At 51.5% G+C, this 21,970-nt stretch overlaps 1 protein-coding gene across 9 annotated transcripts in view; it reads left to right on the top strand.

Moving 5' to 3' along the window:
* Positions 1–19,453, top strand: part of add2 (adducin 2 (beta)) — a 42,481-nt gene extending 23,028 nt beyond the window's left edge. For 7 of the 9 annotated variants that reach the window (XM_068026064.1, XM_068026066.1, XM_068026067.1 and 4 more), the window contains 4 exons: positions 1,110–1,199; positions 1,424–1,586; positions 2,552–2,647; positions 16,527–19,453. In XM_068026064.1, the coding sequence (XP_067882165.1) occupies positions 1,110–1,199; positions 1,424–1,586; positions 2,552–2,647; positions 16,527–16,840 (663 nt within the window). In that variant the 3' untranslated portion in view covers positions 16,841–19,453. Of the gene's footprint in view, positions 1–1,109; positions 1,200–1,423; positions 1,643–2,551; positions 2,648–16,526 lie in introns of those variants that run through there. The other 2 variants (XM_068026071.1, XM_068026072.1) reach the window with 2 other exon arrangements.
* Positions 19,454–21,970: the final 2,517 nt, after the last annotated feature.

Genomic DNA, 21,970 nt, shown 5'->3' with positions numbered 1-21,970 from the left:
TCAGATCTTCAGTTATACAAAGCTCTGGTTAGACCACAACTGGAGCACTGAACAGTTCTGGGTATCACGCCTTAGGAAGACTATATTGGCCTCGGAGGGAGTCTTTAGGATATACGGTGAATACAGTTGAGGCCCCAACACAGATCCGATTAGAGTACGCGCCCATTCATGGTAATTTTGCTGAGTCCCTGTCCCCGAATCAACAATTCCTTTTATTCCTTTCTCCCTCATGCGTTTAGTCAGCTTCCCCCTAAATCCATTTACGCTACTCGCCTCAACCATTCCTTGTGGGAGTGCGAGCCGCATGTTAACCACTCTCTGGGTCGCGAAGCTGCTCCTGAATCCCCGGTTGGATTTATTTGCTGACCTTGCTGAATAAATAACTGTGAGATTCGCACATCAGAAACTTGCATGGACAGTGAGGGAGACACAGATAAAGGGAGTAAAGTACACGGTAGAGCAGCTGTGCAAGAGAGTGCGCGCGAAATACAGGAGAGAGGAAACTGTGAGAGGGAGAGAGGGCCGAAGACAGGGACGTGTCAAAGGACAACTGAAATTGCGTGAGAGTGGAAGAAAGTGAGAAACCAAAAGGAAAAAGTTGGAAGGAATTATGCGTGAAGAAAGACTTTGACCGAGCTGAGAAAGATTTGATTTATTTTGATTTAGAGATACAGCACTGAAACAGGCCCTTCGGCCCACCGAGTCTGTGCCGACCATCAACCACCCATTTATACTAATCCTACAGTAATCCCATATTCCTACCACATCCTCACCTATCCCTATACTTCCCTATCAATAACCTATACTCGGGACAATTTATAATGGCCAATTTACCTATCAACCTGCAAGTCTTTGGCATGTGGGAGGAAACCGGAGCACCCGGAGAAAACCCACGCAGACACAGGGAGAACTTGCAAACTCCACACAGGCAGTACCCGGAATTGAACCCGGGTCGCCGGAGCTGTGAGGCTGCGGTGCTAACCACTGCGCCCCTGTGCCGTCCTAAAATTGATCAGCTGCTTAAAAATCCCAGCCGCTTTTTTTTTGAATGTCTGCTTTGTGATCGATCTGTTCGTTGCTGTACCGAAGTTTGCTCTTTAATTCTGAAGATTCGAGAGCAGAATCGGCAGGATATGACGTCGGCGGGACCCCAGTCACAGCTGTTAGCTGGAGTCATTACAGAGAAGAGTCGCAGCCCGGTAAGTAATAACCAGTGCTTTCCCCATCCTGAATATTCCCAAGGGCCAGTCTTCAGTCATTCAACAATAACATGATGTAAACTCCTTCTTTGAAGAGTTTGGGGATGACATGGATATGAGTGGGCCGAATGGCTGTATTTTATATGGAGTTTCCAGAAGCCCAGATATAAAGATCCCATTTACCCGGGAGCTGAGCTGACCTTTCTGCGTGTTGTCTCTGTCAGTCTGCAGAAGGTGCTCTGGCGTCGAAAGCTGAGACGTTGACCCAGGAGGAGCCTGAGGAGGTGAGGAAGGAACCGGAGCCGCCAAACCCTTTCAACGAGCTGACAGACCAGGAGCTCGAGGATTACAAGAGGGAGGTGGAGCGGAAACAGCTCGGGCTGGATGGTAATATTTCTGATTGTCTTGTCCACCAAACCTTCTCAGGCGACTAGCAAACTCAGGTAATGCGACCCAGAGTGTTGATAATTTACTATCAGTGCCGTCTCCTGCTCTGTCCCCAAATTGTAAACATTTAATCAAACCTCGTTCCGTACTTGCTTCTAAACTGATAAATATCTAACTTTAATCTCAAGAGCAATGAGGGATGGGCAATAAATGCAGTCCTAGCCAGCAACACGCACATCCCATGAGCCAATAAGAAAAAACTTGTTGAAGTCCGAATGAAAGGTCATCGACCTGAAACGTTAACACTGTCACGAGAGAAAAAGTACAAGGAAAACTAATAAAAGCTGACAAGTCCTCTGGACCTGGTTGCCTCCATCTTAGGGTCTTACAAAAAGTGACTGCAGAGATAGTTGATGCATCTTCCAAAATTCCCTAAATTCTGGAAAGGTCCCTGCGGATTGAATAACTGCAAATGTAACGCCCCTATTCCAGAAAGAAGGGGGACAGAAAGCAGGAAGCTATAGACCAGTTTGCTGAAAATGTATCATTGGGAAAAATTGGAATCCATTATTAAGGACGTAGTATCAGAACATTTAGAAAATCATAATGCAATCAGGCAGAATCAACGCGGTTTTATGAAAGGGAAATCGTGTTTGACTAATTTATTAGAGTTCTTTGAGGAAGTAATGAGCAGGGTGGATAAGGGGGAACCAGTAGATGTAGTATATGTGGATTTCCAAGAGGCATTTGATAAGGTGCCACAAAAAATGTTTTGGGGATAATATATTAGCATGGATCGAGCCGAGAAGATATTTATTCACTCAGAGGGTCGTGAATCTCCGGAATTCTTTACCCAAGAGAGGAGTGGAGGCTGGGTCACTGCATACAAGGCTGAGTGAGACAGATTCATCAGCAGATCTTCGAAGTGTTTCATATCAGCAGTGAGAATTATTCTTTGCACGCAGGTCCAGATGAGGAAGATACTTCTGCAGGGATTTCTCCACTAAAGACCCCAGCTACTTCACCAGTGAAGTCGCCCACCTCTCCCAGGTCACCAGGAGGTAAGCTGTGGGGGAGTCTCGACTGCTTCATCTATCTGTCCGAGTTACAACAGCCTCATCGTTCTATCTCTGCGGTGTAATTCAATAACTGTCTCAATGAGGTACTGGCCGTGGTTCGAGGAGCAGACAGCTCCTGCTCACTGAGACTCCCCACAGATACCAGCAGCTCCTGTTCAACTGAGAGTCCCTTCCGATACAAGCAGCTCCTGTTCACTGAGAGTCTCCTCTGATACCAGCAGCTCCTGCTCACTGAGAGTCCCCACAGATACCAGCAGCTCCTGCTCACTGAGTGTCCCCTCTGATACCAGCAGCTCCTGCTCACTGAGAGACCCCACAGATACCAGCAGCTCCTGCTCACTGAGAGTCACCTCTGATACCAGCAGCTCCTGCTCACTGAGAGTCACCTCTGATACCAGCAGCTCCTGCTCACAGAGTCCCCTCTGATAGCAGCAGCTCCTGCTCACTGAGAGTCCCAGCCGATATCAGCAGCTCCTCACTGAGAGTCCCCACAGATACCAGCAGCTGCTGCTCGCTGAGTGTCCCCTCTGATACCAGCAGCTCCTGCTCACTGTGAGTCTCCTCTGATACCAGCAGCCCCTGCTCACTGAGAGTCTCCTCTGATACCAGCAGCTCCTGCTCACTGAGAGTCCCCACAGATACCAGCAGCTCCTGCTCACAGAGTACCCACAGATACCAGTAGCCCCTGCTCACTGAGTGTCTCCTCTGATACCAGCAGCTCCTGCTCACTGAGAGTCCCCACAGATACCAGCAGCTGCTGCTCACAGAGTCCCCACAGATACCAGCAGCCCCTGCTCACTGAATGTCTCCTCTGATACCAGCAGCTCCTGCTCACTGAGTGTCTCCTCTGATACCAGCAGCTCCTGCTCACTGAGAGTCTCCTCTGATACCAGCAGCTCCTGCTCACTGAGAGTCTCCTCTGATACCAGCAGCTCCTGCTCACTGAGAGTCCCCACAGATACCAGTAGCTCCTGCTCACAGAGTCCCCACAGATACCAGCAGCCCCTGCTCACTGAGTGTCTCCTCTGATACCAGCAGCTCCTGCTCACTGAGTGTCTCCTCTGATACCAGCAGCTCCTGCTCACTGAGAGTCCCCACAGATACCAGCACCACCTGCACACTGAGAGTCCCCTCCGATACCAGCAGCTCCTGTTCACTGAGAGTCCTCACAGATACCAGCAGCTACTGCGCACAGAGTCCCCACAGATACCAGCAGCCCCTGCTCACTGAGAGTCTCCTCTGATACCAGCAGCTCCTGCTCACTGAGAGTCCACACAGATACCAGCAGTTCCTGCTCACTGAGAGTCCTCACAGATATCAGCAGCTCCTGCTCACTGAGAGTCCCCTCCGATACCAGCAGCTCCTGCTCACTGAGAGTCTCCTCTGATACCAGCAGCTCCTGTTCACCGAGAGTCCCCACTGATACCAGCAGCTCCTGCTCACTGAGAGTCCCCACAGATACCAGCAGCTACTGCGCACAGAGAGTCTCCTCTGATACCAGCAGCTCCTGCTCACTGAGAGTCCCTACAGATACCAGCAGCTCCTGCTCATTGAGAGTCTCCTCTGATACCAGCAGCTCCTGCACACTGAGAATCCCCTCCGATACTAGCAGCTCCTGCTCACTGAGAGTCCCACATATACCAGCAGCTGCTGTTCAGTGTCCCCACAGATACCAGCAGCTGCTGTTCACTGAGAATACCACATATACCAGCAGCTGCTGTTCAGTATCCCCACAGATACCAGCAGCAGCTGTTCGATATCCTCACAGATACCAGCAGCTCCTGTTCACTGAGTGTCCCCTCAGATACCAGCAGCTCCTGCTCACTGAGAGTCTCCTCTGATACCAGCAGCTCCTGCTCACAGTGTCCCCTCCGATACCAGCAGCTCCTCACTGAGAGTCCCCACAGATACCAGCAGCTGCAGCTCACTGAGTGTCCCTTCCGATACCAGCAGCTCCTGCTCACAGAGTCCCCACAGATACCAGCAACTCCTGCTCACTGAGAGTCTCCTCTGATACTAGCAGCTCCTGCTCACTGAGAGTCCTCACAGATATCAGCAGCTCCTGCTCACTGAGAGTCCCCTCTGATAGCAGCAGCTCCTGCTCACTGAGAGTCCCAACAGATATCAGCAGCTCCTCACTGAGAGTCCCCACAGATACCAGCAGCTGCTGCTCGCTGAGTGTCCCCTCTGATACCAGCAGCTCCTGCTCACTGTGAGTCTCCTCTGATACCAGCAGCCCCTGCTCACTGAGAGTCTCCTCTGATACCAGCAGCTCCTGCTCACTGAGAGTCCCCACAGATACCAGCAGCTCCTGCTCACAGAGTACCCACAGATACCAGTAGCCCCTGCTCACTGAGTGTCTCCTCTGATACCAGCAGCTCCTGCTCACTGAGAGTCCCCACAGATACCAGCAGCTGCTGCTCACAGAGTCCCCACAGATACCAGCAGCCCCTGCTCACTGAATGTCTCCTCTGATACCAGCAGCTCCTGCTCACTGAGTGTCTCCTCTGATACCAGCAGCTCCTGCTCACTGAGAGTCTCCTCTGATACCAGCAGCTCCTGCTCACTGAGAGTCTCCTCTGATACCAGCAGCTCCTGCTCACTGAGAGTCCCCACAGATACCAGTAGCTCCTGCTCACAGAGTCCCCACAGATACCAGCAGCCCCTGCTCACTGAGTGTCTCCTCTGATACCAGCAGCTCCTGCTCACTGAGTGTCTCCTCTGATACCAGCAGCTCCTGCTCACTGAGAGTCCCCACAGATACCAGCACCACCTGCACACTGAGAGTCCCCTCCGATACCAGCAGCTCCTGTTCACTGAGAGTCCTCACAGATACCAGCAGCTACTGCGCACAGAGTCCCCACAGATACCAGCAGCCCCTGCTCACTGAGAGTCTCCTCTGATACCAGCAGCTCCTGCTCACTGAGAGTCCACACAGATACCAGCAGTTCCTGCTCACTGAGAGTCCTCACAGATATCAGCAGCTCCTGCTCACTGAGAGTCCCCTCCGATACCAGCAGCTCCTGCTCACTGAGAGTCTCCTCTGATACCAGCAGCTCCTGCTCACCGAGAGTCCCCACTGATACCAGCAGCTCCTGCTCACTGAGAGTCCCCACAGATACCAGCAGCTACTGCGCACAGAGAGTCTCCTCTGATACCAGCAGCTCCTGCTCACTGAGAGTCCCTACAGATACCAGCAGCTCCTGCTCATTGAGAGTCTCCTCTGATACCAGCAGCTCCTGCACACTGAGAATCCCCTCCGATACTAGCAGCTCCTGCTCACAGAGTCCCACATATACCAGCAGCTGCTGTTCAGTGTCCCCACAGATACCAGCAGCTGCTGTTCACTGAGAATACCACATATACCAGCAGCTGCTGTTCAGTATCCCCACAGATACCAGCAGCAGCTGTTCGATATCCTCACAGATACCAGCAGCTCCTGTTCACTGAGTGTCCCCTCAGATACCAGCAGCTCCTGCTCACTGAGAGTCTCCTCTGATACCAGCAGCTCCTGCTCACAGTGTCCCCTCCGATACCAGCAGCTCCTCACTGAGAGTCCCCACAGATACCAGCAGCTGCAGCTCACTGAGTGTCCCTTCCGATACCAGCAGCTCCTGCTCACAGAGTCCCCACAGATACCAGCAACTCCTGCTCACTGAGAGTCTCCTCTGATACTAGCAGCTCCTGCTCACTGAGAGTCCTCACAGATATCAGCAGCTCCTGCTCACTGAGAGTCCCCACAGATACCAGCAGCTCCTGCTCACTGAGAGTCCTCACAGATATCAGCAGCTCCTGCTCACTGAGAGTCCCCACAGATACCAGCAGCTCCTGCTCACTGAGAGTCCCCTCCGATACCAGCAGCTCCTGCTCACTGAGAGTCCCCACAGATACCAGCAGCTACTGTGCACAGAGTCCCCACAGATACCAGCAGCTACTGTGCACAGAGTCCCCACAGATACCAGCAGCTCTTGCTCACTGAGAGTCTCCTCTGATACCAGCAGCTCCTGCTCACTGAGAGTCCCACATATACCAGCAGCTGCTGTTCAGTGTCCCCACAGATACCAGCAGCTCCTGTTCACTGAGAATACCACATATACCAGCAGCTGCTGTTCAGTATCCCCACAGATACCAGCAGCAGCTGTTCGATATCCTCACAGATACCAGCAGCTCCTGTTCACTGAGTGTCCTCTCAGATACCAGCAGCTCCTGCTCACTGAGAGTCTCCTCTGATACCAGCAGCTCCTGCTCACAGTGTCCCCTCCGATACCAGCAGCTCCTCACTGAGAGTCCCTACAGATACCAGCAGCTGCTGCTCACTGAGTGGCCCTTCCGATACCAGCAGCTCCTGTTCACTGAGAGTCCCCTCTGATACCAGCAGCTCCTGCTTACTGAGAGTCTCCTCTGATACCAGCAGCTCCTGCCCACTGAGAGTCCCCACAGATACCAGCAGCTCCTGTTCACAGAGTCCCCACAGATACCAGCAACTCCTGCTCACTGAGTGTCTCCTCTGATACCAGCAGCTCCTGCTCACTGAGTGTCTCTTCTGATACCAGCAGCTCCTGCTCACTGAGAGTTCCCACAGATACCAGCAGCTCCTGTTCACTGAGAGTACCCTCCGATACCAGCAGCTCCTGTTCACTGAGAGTCCCCACAGATACCAGCAGCTCCTGTTCATTGAGAGTCCCCACTGATACCAGCAGCTCCTGCTCACTGAGAGTCCCCACAGATAGCATGCAGCTCCTGCTCACTGAGAGTCTCCTCTGATACCAGCAGCTCCTGCTCACTGAGAGTCTCCTCTGATACCAGCAGCTCTTGCTCACTGAGAGTCCCCACAGATACCAGCAGCTCCTGCTCACTGAGAGTCCCCACAGATACCAGCAAATCCTGCTCACTGAGTGTCCCCTCCGATACCAGCAGCTCCTCTTCACTGAGAGTCCCCACAGATACCAGCAGCTCCTTCTCACTGAGAGTCCCCACAGATACCAGCAGCTCCTGCTCACTGAGAGTCCCCTCTGATATCAGCAGCTCCTGCTCACTGCGAGTCTCCTCTGATACCAGCAGCTCCTGCTCACTGAGAGTCCCCACAGATACCAGCAGCTCCTGCTCACTGAGAGTCCCTACAGATACCTGCAGCTCCTGCTCATTGAGAGTCTCCTCTGATACCAGCAGCTCCTGCACTCTGAGAGTCCCCTCCGATACTAGCAGCTCCTGCTCACTGAGAGTCCCACATATACCAGCAGCTGCTGTTCAGTGTCCCCACAGATACCAGCAGCTCCTGTTCACTGAGTGTCCCCTCCGATACCAGCAGCTCCTGCTCACTGAGAGTACCACATATACCAGCAGCTGCTGTTCAGTATCCCCACAGATACCAGCAGCTGCTGTTCGCTATCCTCACAGATACCAGCAGCTCCTGTTCACTGAGTGTCCCCGCAGATACCAGCAGCCCCTGCTCACTGAGAGTCTCCTCTGATACCAGCAGCTCCTGCTCACAGTGTCCCCTCCATACCAGCAGCTCCTCACTGAGAGTCCCCACAGATACCGGCAGCTGCTGCTCACTGAGTGTCCCTTCCGATACCAGCAGCTCCTGTTCACTGAGAGTCCCCTCTGATACCAGCAGCTCCTGCTCACTGAGAGTCTCCTCTGATACCAGCAGCTCCTGCTCACAGTGTCCCCACAGATACCAGCAACTCCTGCTCACTGAGTGTCTCCTCTGATACCAGCAGCTCCTGCTCACTGAGAGTCCCCACAGATACCAGCAGCTCCTGTTCACTGAGAGTCCCCTCCGATATCAGCAGCTCCTTCTCACTGAGAGTCCCCACAGATAGCATGCAGCTCCTGCTCACTGAGAGTCTCCTCTGATACCAGCAGCTCCTGCTCACTGAGAGTCCCCACAGATACCAGCAGCTCCTGCTCACTGAGAGTCCCCACAGATACCAGCAAATCCTGCTCACTGAGAGTCCCCTCTGATACCAGCAGCTCCTGTTCACTGAGAGTCCCCACAGACACCAGCAGCTCCTGCTCACTGAGAGTCCCCACAGATACCAGCAGCTCCTGCTCACTGAGAGTCCCCTCTGATATCAGCAGCTCCTGCTCACTGCGAGTCTCCTCTGATACCAGCAGCTCCTGCTCACTGAGAGTCCCCACTGATACCAGCAGCTCCTGCTCACTGAGAGTCCCACATCTACCAGCAGCTGCTGTTCAGTGTCCCCACAGATACCAGCAACTCCTGCTCACTGAGAGTCCCTACAGATACCAGCAGCTCCTGCTCACTGAGAGTCTCCTCTGATACCAGCAGCTCCTGCACACTGAGAGTCCCTCCGATACCAGCAGCTCCTGCTCACTGAGAGTCCCACATATACCAGCAGCTGCTGTTCAGTGTCCCCACAGATACCAGCAGCTCCTGTTCACTGAGTGTCCCCTCCGATACCAGCAGCTCCTGCTCACTGAGAGTCCCCACAGATACCAGCAGCTCCTGTACACTGAGTGTCCCCTCAGATACCAGCAGCTCCTGCTCACTGAGAATCCCCTCCGAAACCAGCAGCTCCTGCTCACTGCTTAATAAGGTCAGCCTTTCCTCGATGTTGTTGACAGTTCAACATGTTTTTAACTCTGAAGAATTAAGTAAGGCAGAATACAGTTGAGGGTTTGTCACCATCTTTGTGCCTGCCTTTGGTGGAGTTCCTGGGCACACTGCCTGTCGATCGGGGGATGAATGGTGACTTCACCAAAGGAAAGGAGAAACCGAAAAAAAGGAGGGGGAGAAAAATCAAAGTGCCAAGTAGTTCTGTCAGCTTTACACCAGGTATCTGCTAATCCCTCCCCTGTACACCCAGGTATCTGCTCTGACCTCCTCTGAACACCCAGGTAACTGCTAATCCCTCCCCCGTACACCCAGGTATCTGCTAATCCCTCCCCTGTACACCCAGGTATCTGCTCTGACCTCCTCTGAACACCCAGGTAACTGCTAATCCCTCCCCCATACACCCAGGTATCTGCTAATCCCTCCCCCGTACACCCAGGTATCTGCTCTGACCTCCTCTGAACACCCAGGTAACTGTTAATCCCTCCCCCGTACACCCAGGTATCTGCTTTGACCTCCTCTGTACACCCAGGTAACTGCTAATCCCTCCCCCGTACACCCAGGTATCTGCTCTGACCTCCTCTGTACACCCAGGTAACTGCTAATCCCTCCCCTGTACACCCAGGTATCTGCTGTTCCCTCCTCTGTACACCCAGGTATCTCCTAATTCCTCCCCTGCACACCCAGGTATCTGCTATTCCCTCCTCTGTACACCCAGGTATCTGCTATTCCCTCCTCTGTACATCCAGGCATCTGCTAATCCCACCTCTGTACATCCAGGTATCTGCTATTCCCTCCTCTGTACACCCAGGTATCTGCTATACCCTCCTCTGTACACCCAGGTATCTGCTATTCCCTCCTCTGTACATCCAGGCATCTGCTAATCCCACCTCTGTACACCCAGGTGTCTGCTAATTCCTCCTCTGCACACCCAGGTATCTCCTAATCCCTCCTCTGTACGCCCAGGTATCTGCTAATCCCTCCTCTGTACACCCAGGTATCTGCTAATCCCTCCTCTGTGCACCCAGGTATCTGCTATTCCCTCCTCTGTGCACCCAGGTATCTGCTATTCCCTCCTCTGTACACCCAGGTATTTGCTATTCCCTCCTCTGTACACCCAGGTATCTGCTATTTCCTCCTATGTTCACCCAGGAATCTCCTAATCCCTCCTCTGTACACCCAGGTATCTGCTAATCCCTCCTCTATACACCCAGGTATCTGCTATTCCCTCCTCTGTACACCCAGGTATCTGCTAATCCCTCCTCTGTACACACAGGGATCTGCTATTCTTTCCTCTGTACACCCAGGTATCTGCTATTCCCTCCTCTGTACATCCAGGTATCTGCTAATCCCTCCTCTGTACACCCAGGTATCTGCTATTTCCTCCTATGTTCAAACAGGAATCTCCTAATCCCTCCTCTGTACACCCAGGAATCTCCTAATCCCTTCTCTATACACCCAGGTATCTGCTGTTCCCTCCTCTGCACAGCCAGTTATCTGCTATTCCCTCCTCTCTGCACCCAGGTATCTGCTATTCCCTCCTCTGTACACCCAAGTATCTGCAATTCCCTCCTCTCTGCACCCAGGAATCTCCTAATCCCTCCTCTGTACACCCAGGTATATGCTAATCCCTCCTATGTGCACCCAGGTATCTGCTAATCCCTCCTCTGTACACGCAGGTACCTGCTATTCCCTCCTATGTACACCCAGGTATCTCATAATCCCTCCTCTGTACACACAGGGATCTGCTATTCTTTCCTCTGTACACCCAGGTATCTGCTATTCCCTCCTCTGTACATCCAGATATCTGCTATTCCCTCCTCTGTACACCCAGGTATCTGCTCGTCCCTCCTCTGTGCACCCAGGTATCTGCTATTCCTTCCTCTATACATCCAGGTATCTGCTAATCCCTCCTCTGTGCACCCAGGTATCTGCTAATCCCTCCTCTGTACACCCAGGTATCTGCTAATCCCTCCTCTGTACACCCAGGTATCTGCTAATCCCTCCTCTGCACACCCAGGTATCTCCTAATCCCCCCTCTGTACACCCAGGTATCTGCTATTCCCTCCTCTGTACACCCAGGTATCTGCTATTTCCTCCTATGTTCACCCAGGAATCTCCTAATCCCTCCTCTGTACACCCAGGTATCTGCTATTCCCTCCTCTGTACACCCAGGTATCTGCTATTTCCTCCTATGTTCAAACAGGAATCTCCTAATACCTCCTCTGTACACCCAGGAATCTCCTAATCCCTCCTCTATACACCCAGGTATCTGCTGTTCCCTCCTCTGCACACCCAGTTATCTGCTTTTCCCTCCTCTCTGCACCCAGGTATCTGGTATTCCCTCCTCTGTACACCCAGGTATCTGCTATTCCCTCCTCTGTACACCCAGGTATCTGCTATTTCCTCCTATGTTCACCCAGGAATCTCCTAATCCCTCCTCTGTACACCCAGGTATAAACTAATCCCTCCTCTGTACACGCAGGTACCTGCTATTCCCTCCTATGTACACCCAGGTATCTTATAATCCCTCCTCTCTGCACCCAGTATCTGGTATTCCCTCCTCTGTACACCCAGGTATCTGGTATTCCCTCCTCTGTACACCCAGGTATCTGGTATTCCCTCCTCTGTACACCCAGGTATCTGCTAATCCCTCCTCTGTACATGCAGGTATCTGCTAATCCGTCCTCTGTACACGCAGGTACCTGCTATTCCCTCCTCTGTAGACACAGGTAACTGCTATTCCCTCCTCTGTACACGCAGGTATCTGCTATTCCCTCCTCTGTACACCCAGGTTTCTGCTATTCCCTGCTCTGTACACCCAGGTATCTGCTAATCCGTCCTCTGTACACCCAGTTTCTGCTATTCCCTCCTCTGTACACACAGGTATCTTCTATTCCCTCCTCTGTGCACCCAGGTATCTGCTATTCCCTCCTGTGTACATCCAGGTATCTGCTATTCCGTCCTCTGTACACCCAGGTATCCACTAATCCCTCCTCTGTGCACCCCGATGTCTGGTTTTCTCTCCTCTGTACACCCAGGTATCTGCTGTTCCCTCCTCTATGCACCCAGGTATCTGCTAATCCCTCCTCTGTGCACCCAGGTATCTGCAATTCCCTCCTCTCTACACCCAGGTATCTGCTATTCCCTCCTCTGTGCATCCAGGTATCTGCTAATCCCTCCTCTGTACACCCAGGTATCTGCTGTTCCCTCCTCTATGCACCCAGGTATCTGCTAATCCCTCCTCTGTGCACCCAGGTATCTGCAATTCCCTCCTCTCTACACTCAGGTATCTGTTAATCCCTTCTCTGAACAAGCAGGTATCTGCTAATCCCTCCTCTGTGCACCCAGGTATCTGCAATTCCCTCCTCTCTACACCCAGGTATCTGCTATTCCCTCCTCTGTGCATCCAGGTATCTGCTAATCCCTCCTCTGTGCACCTAGGTATCTGCTAATCCCTCCTCTGTGCACCCAGGTATCTGCTAATCCCTCCTATGTGCACCCAGGTATCTGCGATTCCCTCCTCTGTACACCCAGGTATCCACTAATCCCTCCTCTGTGCACCCCGATGTCTGGTTTTCTCTCCTTTGTGCACCCAGGTATCTGCAAATCCCTCCTCTGTACACCCAGGTATCTGTTAATCCCTTCCCTGAACAAGCAGGTATCTGCTAATCCTTCCTCTGTGCACCCAGGTCTCCGCTAATCCCTCCTCTGCACACCCAGGTATCTGCTAATCCCTCCGCTGTTTACCCAGGTATCTGCTATTCCCTCCTCTGTTCACCCAGGTATCTGCTAATCCTTCCTATGTGCACCCAGGTATCTGCAATTCCCTCCTCTCTACACCCAGGTATCTGTTAATCCCTCCCCTGAACAAGCAGGTATTTGCTAATCCCTCCTAAAAGCACCCAGGTATCTGCTAATCCCTCCTCTGTACTCCCAGGTATCTGCAATTCCCTCCTCTCTACACCCAGGTATCAGCTAATCCCTCCTATGTGCACCCAGGTATCTGCTAATCCTTCCTATGTGCACCCAGGTATCTGCTATTCCCTCCTCTGTTCACCCAGGTATCCGCTAATCCCTCCTCTGTACACCCAGGTATCTATTAATCCCTTCTCTCTACACCCATGTATCTGCTAATCCCTCCTCTGTACGCCCATGTATCTATTAATCCCTCCTCTGTGCACCCAGGTATCTGCTAATCCCTCCTCTGTGCACCCAGGTATCTGCTAATCCCTCCTCTATACACCCAGGTATCTGCTAATCCCTCCTCTGTGCACCCAGGTGTCTGCTAATCCCTCATCTGTACACCCAGGTATCTGCTAATCCCTCCTCTGTGCACCCAGGTATCTGCTAATCCCTCCTCTGTGCACCCAGGTATCTGCTAATCCCTCCTCTGTGCACCCAGGTATCTGCTAATCCCTCCTCTGTACACCCAGGTATCTGCTAATCCCTCCTCTGTACACCCAGGTATCTGCTAATCCCTCCTCTGTGCACCCAGGTATCTGCTATTCCGTCCTCTGTACACCCAGGTATCTGCTAATCCCTCCTCGATACACCCAGGTATCTGCTAATCCCTCCTCTGTACACCCAGGTATCTGCTAATCCCTCCTCTGTACACCCAGGTATCTGCTAATCCCTCCTCTGTGCACCCAGGTATCTGCTATTCCGTCCTCTGTACACCCAGGTATCTGCTAATCCCTCCTCTGTACACCCAGGTATCTGCTAATCCCTCCTCTGTGCACCCAGGTATCTGCTATTCCCTGCTCTGTACACCCAGGTATCTGCTAATCCCTCCTCTGTCACCCAGGTATCTGCTAATCCCTCCTCTGTACACCCAGGTATCTGCTAATCCCTCCTCTGTGCACCCAGGTATCTGCGATTCCCTCCTCTGTACACCCAGGTATCTGCTAATCCCTCCTCTGTGCACCTAGGTATCTGCTAATCCCTCCTCTGTGCACCCAGGTATCTGCTAATCCCTCCTCTGTACACCCAGGTATCTGCTAATCCCTCCTCTCGACACCCAAGTATCCCCTGTTCTCCCTGTGCACCCAGGTATCCGCTATTCCCTGTGTGAGCCCAGGTATCCGCTATTCCTTTTGGCTGCGCAGATACCTGCTGTTCACAAGCTGTTACCCGTTGAAGCCCGATTTTCTTTTCTGTCGGATACTGTTGCTGAATGTCTTTGGCATGCTTCAGTGTGCATCTCTCTGTATTGTTTTGCATGCAGTGTTTCATGTCGTCTCCATACTGTATTTCAATGGAATGAGAAGCATCTGCTCCACAGCAAGTGGCAATCCCTGTCAGCCCTGCGGCTGTCGGGTAGTTGCTTAATGGCACGTGCATGCATCAAGGTCAGTGTGTCGCCAACTAATGTGGGGACCTCTTCCGTGGCATTGTTCCCTGAAGAAGTGTTTCCCCTTTATATAGAAATCAACCTCTTGACCACATTGATCAGCAATGCTGGGAAATTAACAGTTTCCTGTTGAGGTCCATGAACTGAAAATAGTTGTGTTTAATACATCGTTTTTTTCCCTCTTGCTCCCCTCCATGTGGAGATAGGACACCAAAGCGCATGTGGGCCTTCACCAAATGGCCACTGGACAGCGAGTGCAGCTCAGCTGTTTGGCCATGAGGTGCATCACAGTCAGACCCTTTCCAGTAAGAGTCGCAGATAAGTGAGAATTCGAACTGTGTTTTTTTGTTAACTCCCTCCCCTATACCAGCAGGGGTTATATTCTTGCCAGTACCCACAAAGAACGGGGCAGAGGGTGAAATCTTCCCGATCGCAGTGCCTCAGAATCACACCCAGCGGTGTCTTTGCTCACAAAGTCATCCAGGGAGCTAAATGGCTGCGGTAAAGTAAACCCAAAAATCATGATTCGATCCCATTCGTGAGACATCAGAGCACAGGGACTATCGAGCGAAGAGCGGGCCAATAAAGTACCCGTAAAGTGGTGACAGAAACTGGGCGCAAATGGCAGCCCTTTGAGCAGAAGCTGTTTTGCCGTATCCTCAGTTTCTGAACCACACCATCGCTGGTGAAATGCACAGCGGCGGGTTCTCAGTCTCTACGGTGTCTGCTCGGGTAACTTTACGAGTTCGACCATTGCAGGCAAAATGTGCCAGACTATCCCGTGGCCTCGCAGGGAGCGGGAAAGTGGAATTGAAGCCCAATCAGCCACCATCGTACTGAACGGCGGAGCAGGCTCGATGGGCCGAATGGTCTCCTTCCGCTCCTTTTCCTGGTGTCCTCGTGACTGTCCAGGATTCAGGCACGTCGAGAAATGTCGGCACTGCTCCCAATCCTGTCAGAGGTCAGGACTGCCTTGGGAGATTGAGTGACGGTGCCTTACTTGGGCACACTACTGCTCTCCGACCGCACTTCCCTATCTTTTTTCGGACAATGACTGTGTTTCCGACAGGCAGCTCGAATCCCTCAGTCTGTGGATCTCTGCTCCTTAACCCCCCCCCCCACCCCACCTCCCACCCCAAGTTCCTAACGCAGTGATATGGAAGCAATATGTTGAGCGTAGAATCATAGAAAGCTCCAGGCACAGAAAGAGGCCACTCGGCCCACCATCTGCATCTATCTGCTAGCAGCAGAAACCCCTCATTTCAAGCTGGCACCGTTAAGCGGGGGGTGTCTCCAATCCTGACACTTTTTGGTTGAAAACGATGCTTCTGAACGTCTGTCGAATATTTGTGTGATGCGAGCTGATTTCGTTGCCCATCTTTGTTCTCTTTTTCTCCCTCTGTTTGGCTCACGCTAAAAAGGAGTTCCTCATGACACTGAGTACTTGTCTTTGTAGTAAGTATATTGTTCAACCCCCCCCCCTCCATGCCATTAACCCTGGATGACGCCCCCCACCACCCCCCTCGCAATCCTCAGTGTTCCTCTTAGCCCCACCCTCCTCTCCTTGTGACCCAGCAGTCGCAGAGTGATTCTGCTCTGATGTCCGTTTCCAGGCAGGTTCTCCTTCCCCGCGGTCAGTTTCTCGGCCCTCTCGTCCTCTACCTCTCTCAGTCGCCACCTGTGAAATTTCAGTGCTTCCCCCCCCCGCCCCACCCCCACCCCGCCCCCAGCCTCCCCGCTTGTGTTGCCTTGTGCCTGAAACTCTGCTCATTCTGTGCTTGCGGATTAATTTGCTCAAGAGCGTGTGTTTGTGCCAATTCAGATCGGGCTCCCGGCTGTAATATCGGACGCAAATGTGCCAGAGATTCACTTGGATGAGGAGATATTGCGACCCTGACGTTGTTTTTATTTTTGGTTGTTTCCTAAAGACTCCAAGCTGTCCGACGATTCGAAGGGACTGGCCGACTCGGAGACAGCAGCCCCTGGAGTGGTGGTTAACGGGAAGCGGGAGGACCAGTCCGCGGAGGAGCAACTGAGCAAAGGGATTCGTGAAATGACGACCAACGCGGAGAACGGCACCGAGGCCCCCCTGAAGACAGCCAAGGACAAAACAGATTCGGCGCCCAGCGGCCCGCTCTCTCCGGAGGGGTCGCCGTCCAAGTCCCCGTCCAAAAAGAAAAAAAAATTTCGTACACCATCTTTCCTGAAAAAGAGTAAAAAGAAAGAAAAGACAGAGTCCTGAATTGTGGGGGTTAGGGCAGAGGGAAAGAATAAATGTAAAAAATAATTGTTTCAAGGAGCATCCAACACCACCAGGGAGTTTTGTATTATATATCCGCGTCATCAGTTAAATGCGCCAGTCTTTGTTACATTTACACTCAAACAGTGACCAGCCTGAGCACCGAGGGGCTGAATTCCCTCTGCTCCCTATTTCTGACACGATTGTTTGACGCATTTTCTGGCCTGCACGATTTTCACTCAGTGGATCACCCATTCCTTTTAAAATCGGGCTCGTGGTTGAGTTCAAACTCGGCCGACCGGAATCTGAAGCAAGCACGCGCGCCAGTGTGCTCGAACAAAATCCGGAGGAACTTCAGCCGTGATGTGTCCCGCACAGTATCTTCGGCACAGGATGCGGTGGGGCTCGGCGCTGTCGTGGTTATGTCCCTGGGCTTGTAATCCAGAGAACACAGGTCGGTTCCCATCCCACCATGGCCGTTCGAGATTTTGAGTCTCCCCATCTTCTGCCCCTTCACTGGAATCTGTGCCCTCTGGTGACTCGCTCTCCAGCCTTTGGAAACCATCTTCCTCTACCAAAACTTATGACATGATGGCAGCGGACGGGAAGCGTTGGCGGATCTGGAACGCGCGGCCTGAGAACGCGGCGGAGGCAGGCTCGATCGCGGCTTTCGAAAGGGAATTGGATGATGATCTGAGGGCAAAAAAAAAAATTTGCAGGGCTACAGGTGACAGAGTGGGGCTCGTTGAGATGCTCCTGCAGGGGGCCAGCACAGACGCGACTGGCCGAACGGCCGCCCTCTGTGCTGGAGGCAGTTAGATCTCGGCTGATCCGAGCCTCGACTCCATTCACCCGGCTTTGCTCCGCACCCCTTGATACCTGCAGCCAACTCTGTTGTCCATGACCCTTTGACCTGCCAGTGCCAACCATTGCCCTTGACCTTCCAACCCTGTTTGAGCTTCATTGTCAATGACAACAGGGTCACAACTTGATGTGCCTTGGGTAAAGTGCGTCAAGCATCGCAGTGAGGTGCAGAGCCGCCTTGCATGGGTGCCCAAAGCCAAGGCCACTTCTCCGGGACTGGGGTTTGATCCATCCCTTGCTTGGTTCAGTGATAACATCAGTGATTAACGTCTGCACACACGTTTGGCCTTGCTTCAGAAACCTGGGGCAGGATTTGTTGAGCCCCATATTGGTTGAGGGGGAGGGGGTGCAAATTCGTCCCATTTCCCCAGGGGCTGAATCGGTGGGTGGCAGATAGCCAACTGAGCTTGTTAGAAGCCTCTTGTCATAGGCCCACTGGAACTTTCAGCCTGCAGGCCAGATACCTGGAGTTGGCCTTCCCAGCCTTGCTTGGTCTCAGCTGCAGCCATAAGCCGCCCCGTGGAGGGCGCCCACTTCAATGTGTCCTCTCTCCCCTTCCGATCTGCGGGGCCTCCGATTAGCCCTTCAGCTTGAAGAGCCCGCCCACCGTCCTTAACTGGATGGCACGTCTGCCTTCGGGCCACAAGTTGGCCAATTCTGTGAAAACTGTTGCCCGCACAGTGGCCCCCATTTGACCCTGACGTCAGCCTTCCAATCCTGCCCCCTCGGCTGAAAATCTCGCACTGTCGGCCGCACCACCTTTCAGATAAGACGTTAAACTGCGACCTCATTTTCTCTCAGGCGGATGGGGTGTAGAATCTCCTGTTCAGTCACTTTGCGAAGTTACTGAGCCCTGGGAACTTCGACCTGAAGCCAGGCTGTTTCTGGCAGGGCAACGGTGACACCAACGACTGGCTGTCGAGCTACCTCTCAAGAGTTTACGAAATGAAAGAATCGGCTGACATCACTGTCACGGTATTTGCTCTTTGTAACATGCAGTAGTTTGTGATAGTTCAAATAAGTGCCCAGCTCCTTCCAGTGAGGTAGATCACAAGGTAATGAGGGATAAGAAAGCAGCTCCACTCCGCCATTGGACTGCCCAGTTCTTTCTCGTATGACTCCAAAGGTTTTGCCTCCCACCGCTCCATGTGGAATCTGTTCCGGGAGTTGATCACTCTCTATGGGAATTACGAACTTCCTGATATCAGTCCTACATTCACCTTTTCTTCGTTTGAGCTTCTGCTCTCAGTCTTGCAAAGTGAGATCCCAGAAGCACCTCCCCCAAAGGAGCGAACGGTTCCTGGGCCAACACATTTCCGCGCGACGCACTGCACAAACTGCAGACCAACCTCGACCGTTGGAAAGTCAGTGACTTCACGCTGAAGCGAAAAGCGTGAACAGGTTCCATTTCAACATTCCTTGTCGGCATACGCTTCCCAAATCCGAGATTCGCAGCACACATGGAATACAAACCAAATATTTAAAAAAAATAAAATCACAGAGCTTGATATTTAATTCCTTCGATGCATAGTGAACTGTTGACTCTAATTTTCTTATGTTGTGTGACCATAGCACTTACAACAAGAAAGTATATTGCCCCAAGACTTGCTGCATTCCTTTGCTTGTTCCTTTTAGCCAGCTATGTAACTTGTGCTGTCTGTGTCTGACAATCTATGGCGGGAGCTGCAATCTAATGTAATGTATATGGCTTGATCTCTATATATAAGATAAAAGGAGAGTGTTGATGCTTTACATTTTGATGTGCTTCAGGCTATATGTAAATACCCATCCGTTTCCTATCGACATGCCTCATTTCATGAGGTGGTCTTTGTCCTCCAATATTCTGCAGTATCATTAAACCAGCCAGTCTAAGAACGAGACAGTTCCGTCGCAGTGACTCCTGCGCGCGATGCCTGGACATTTCCCAGCACGGATCCCACTGGGTACGAATCTACAATACGGATTCCCCAAAATTGGGCAACACTCCCGCACACAGATCCCGGGAGGGCTAATGGAAACAACAGAAATTGAAAGGAGGAACGACACCATTATTGAGGGTAGGTTGGTTGTGTTATGGACCCAAACAGTATGACAACTTTTCCCAGAAGATACATCTTCTGTATTGGGGAAAAGAAATTCTAACCTAAAAATATAACTCGAAAGAGAATAATTTGAGTTCGGAGTTCTGAAAACACGCCTGGCAACATATAGGTGGGTGCAGTCCATTTTTCTTCATTCAGAGTTTCTTAAATGATGATCTAATTGAAAAAGAAACTCAAAATTCCGACAAGAATTCAAAATTATTGGACACCTATTTATTTGGTCGAAGCTATCACAGATTACCAGGAGGAGATTGTACTGCTGTGAATCAGCAATTCAGTTGTTGTATTATTTTCCAAGTTTGTTAAGCTCGATCCAACCAGCTGACTTGGGACTATCTAAACGTCGGACATAAGGAAGTTAGACCCCAAAATAGAGTTGTTACGGGTCAGAGGGAGGTCATCCTCCTTTGTTCCAAGGAGAACAGCCCCCAGCTTCTCCAAGCTAACCTTGTAGCTAAAATCCCCCATCTCTGGGACCATTCTGGTAAATCTCCTCTGCACCCTCTCAAGGACCCTCACATCCTTCCGAAAGTGTGGCGACCAGAATTGCACGCAATATTCTAAGTGTGGCCTAACTAAAGTTCTGTCCAGCTGCAGCATGACTTGCCTATTTTTATACTCTATGCCCCGACCGATGAAGGCAAGCATGCCGTATGCCTTCTTGACTACCTTATCCACCTGCGTTGCCACTTTCAGTGACCTTTGGACCTCTACGCCCAGATCTCTCTGCCTGTCAATACTCCTAAGGGTTCTGCCATTTACTGTATACTTCCCACCTGCATTAGACCTTCCAAAATGCATTACCTTACATTTGTCCGGATTAAACTCCATCTGCCATTTCTCCGCCCAAGTCTCCAACCGATCTATATCCTGCTGTATCCTCTGACAATCCTCATCACTATCCGCAACTCCACCAACCTTTGTACCATCTGTACTGTCTGTTAATTTCTTCCCTGCTTATTGTTCGAAACACCTTACCCACCATTGATGTTAAGCTAACTGGCCTGTAGTTACCAGGAATATCCTTACACCTTTTCTTGAATTGTTAGATTGCTCCTTGCACTTCTCGATTACTAATCGAAACCTTCTGATACAAAGATCACTGTTATCCAAGTGCTCCCCCACAGACACTTGATCCACTCGGCCAGCCTCATTCCCTCGCACCAGATCCAGCTGCTTCCTTCCTAGTCGGACTGAGAGCGTACACGTTGCGATCCGTGCTTGTAACTCACCAACCTTATTCACCACACTTTGTGGCGCTTACAAACCACATTAACACAAGATTGAAAATCGTGTCTGAAAATGACATTTTCACACCGCAAAATTGGCGCGGGTCTTGTCCGCGACATGGGCGAATGGTGTCAAAATTAACGGGTCGTTGAAGAGTGATCGGCAGTACACCAATACAATGCTTTGACGTGTACGAACATACACTCCATGTGAAAGATAATGCTTGATGCTTTCTCACTTTTTCCCTCCTCCGTCACCTTGAAATATGCATTACCTTCAGCCGAGGGCCTTGCCCTCAGGATGTACCCAGAGTGAGAAGGCCTCAGGGAGGGTCGTGAGACTCCGAATGAACCTCCACTTCTCCTTCATATGTTATGAGCGCTGGATTTTGAAGCATGATTATGTTATAAAACCTGTGATTTTTTTTTAATGTCATGTAAGATGAAGTCAGAGAAGTCAGGTGACCTCACATCAACTCTCCTGGAAGACAAGACAGTAATCTTGGTTACCAATACAACTAAGAGCCCAGATCAAAGACCCTTTTGAAAAGCAGAGAACGCAAGGTTGTAACACCTGACAGACAACGGGTTTCGCTTTCCCAGACTCTCAAGATCGTAAACAAGGAGCCAGTGGCTCTAAAAGGCAAATATGAATTGCAGTTGCTTACATGGGAAACAAAGGAAGGCCCCGGTGGCTGTGCTGTGGCCAGACTTGTGGACTTTGCATATTGGAAAAGACTAATAGCTATTGTCTCTTGATTCTGGGTAAATTCAACAGATTCTCAGAAGTCAGGCAGGGTGCAACGAAGACAACAACCAGCAGTGGCAGCCTCAGAGAGGAGAGAGAGAGAGAGGGAACACAGTATATTAATACAGTGAAAGCTGCAGGGATTTGAACATGTTTTGAACGTTGAGGTTTGCGGAGAAGTAAACGATCA

The sequence above is a fragment of the Heterodontus francisci genome, unplaced genomic scaffold (genome assembly GCF_036365525.1).
Source record: "Heterodontus francisci isolate sHetFra1 unplaced genomic scaffold, sHetFra1.hap1 HAP1_SCAFFOLD_1102, whole genome shotgun sequence".
NCBI lineage: Eukaryota > Metazoa > Chordata > Chondrichthyes > Heterodontiformes > Heterodontidae > Heterodontus > Heterodontus francisci.
This window is presented reverse-complemented; position numbering and strand designations above follow the sequence as displayed.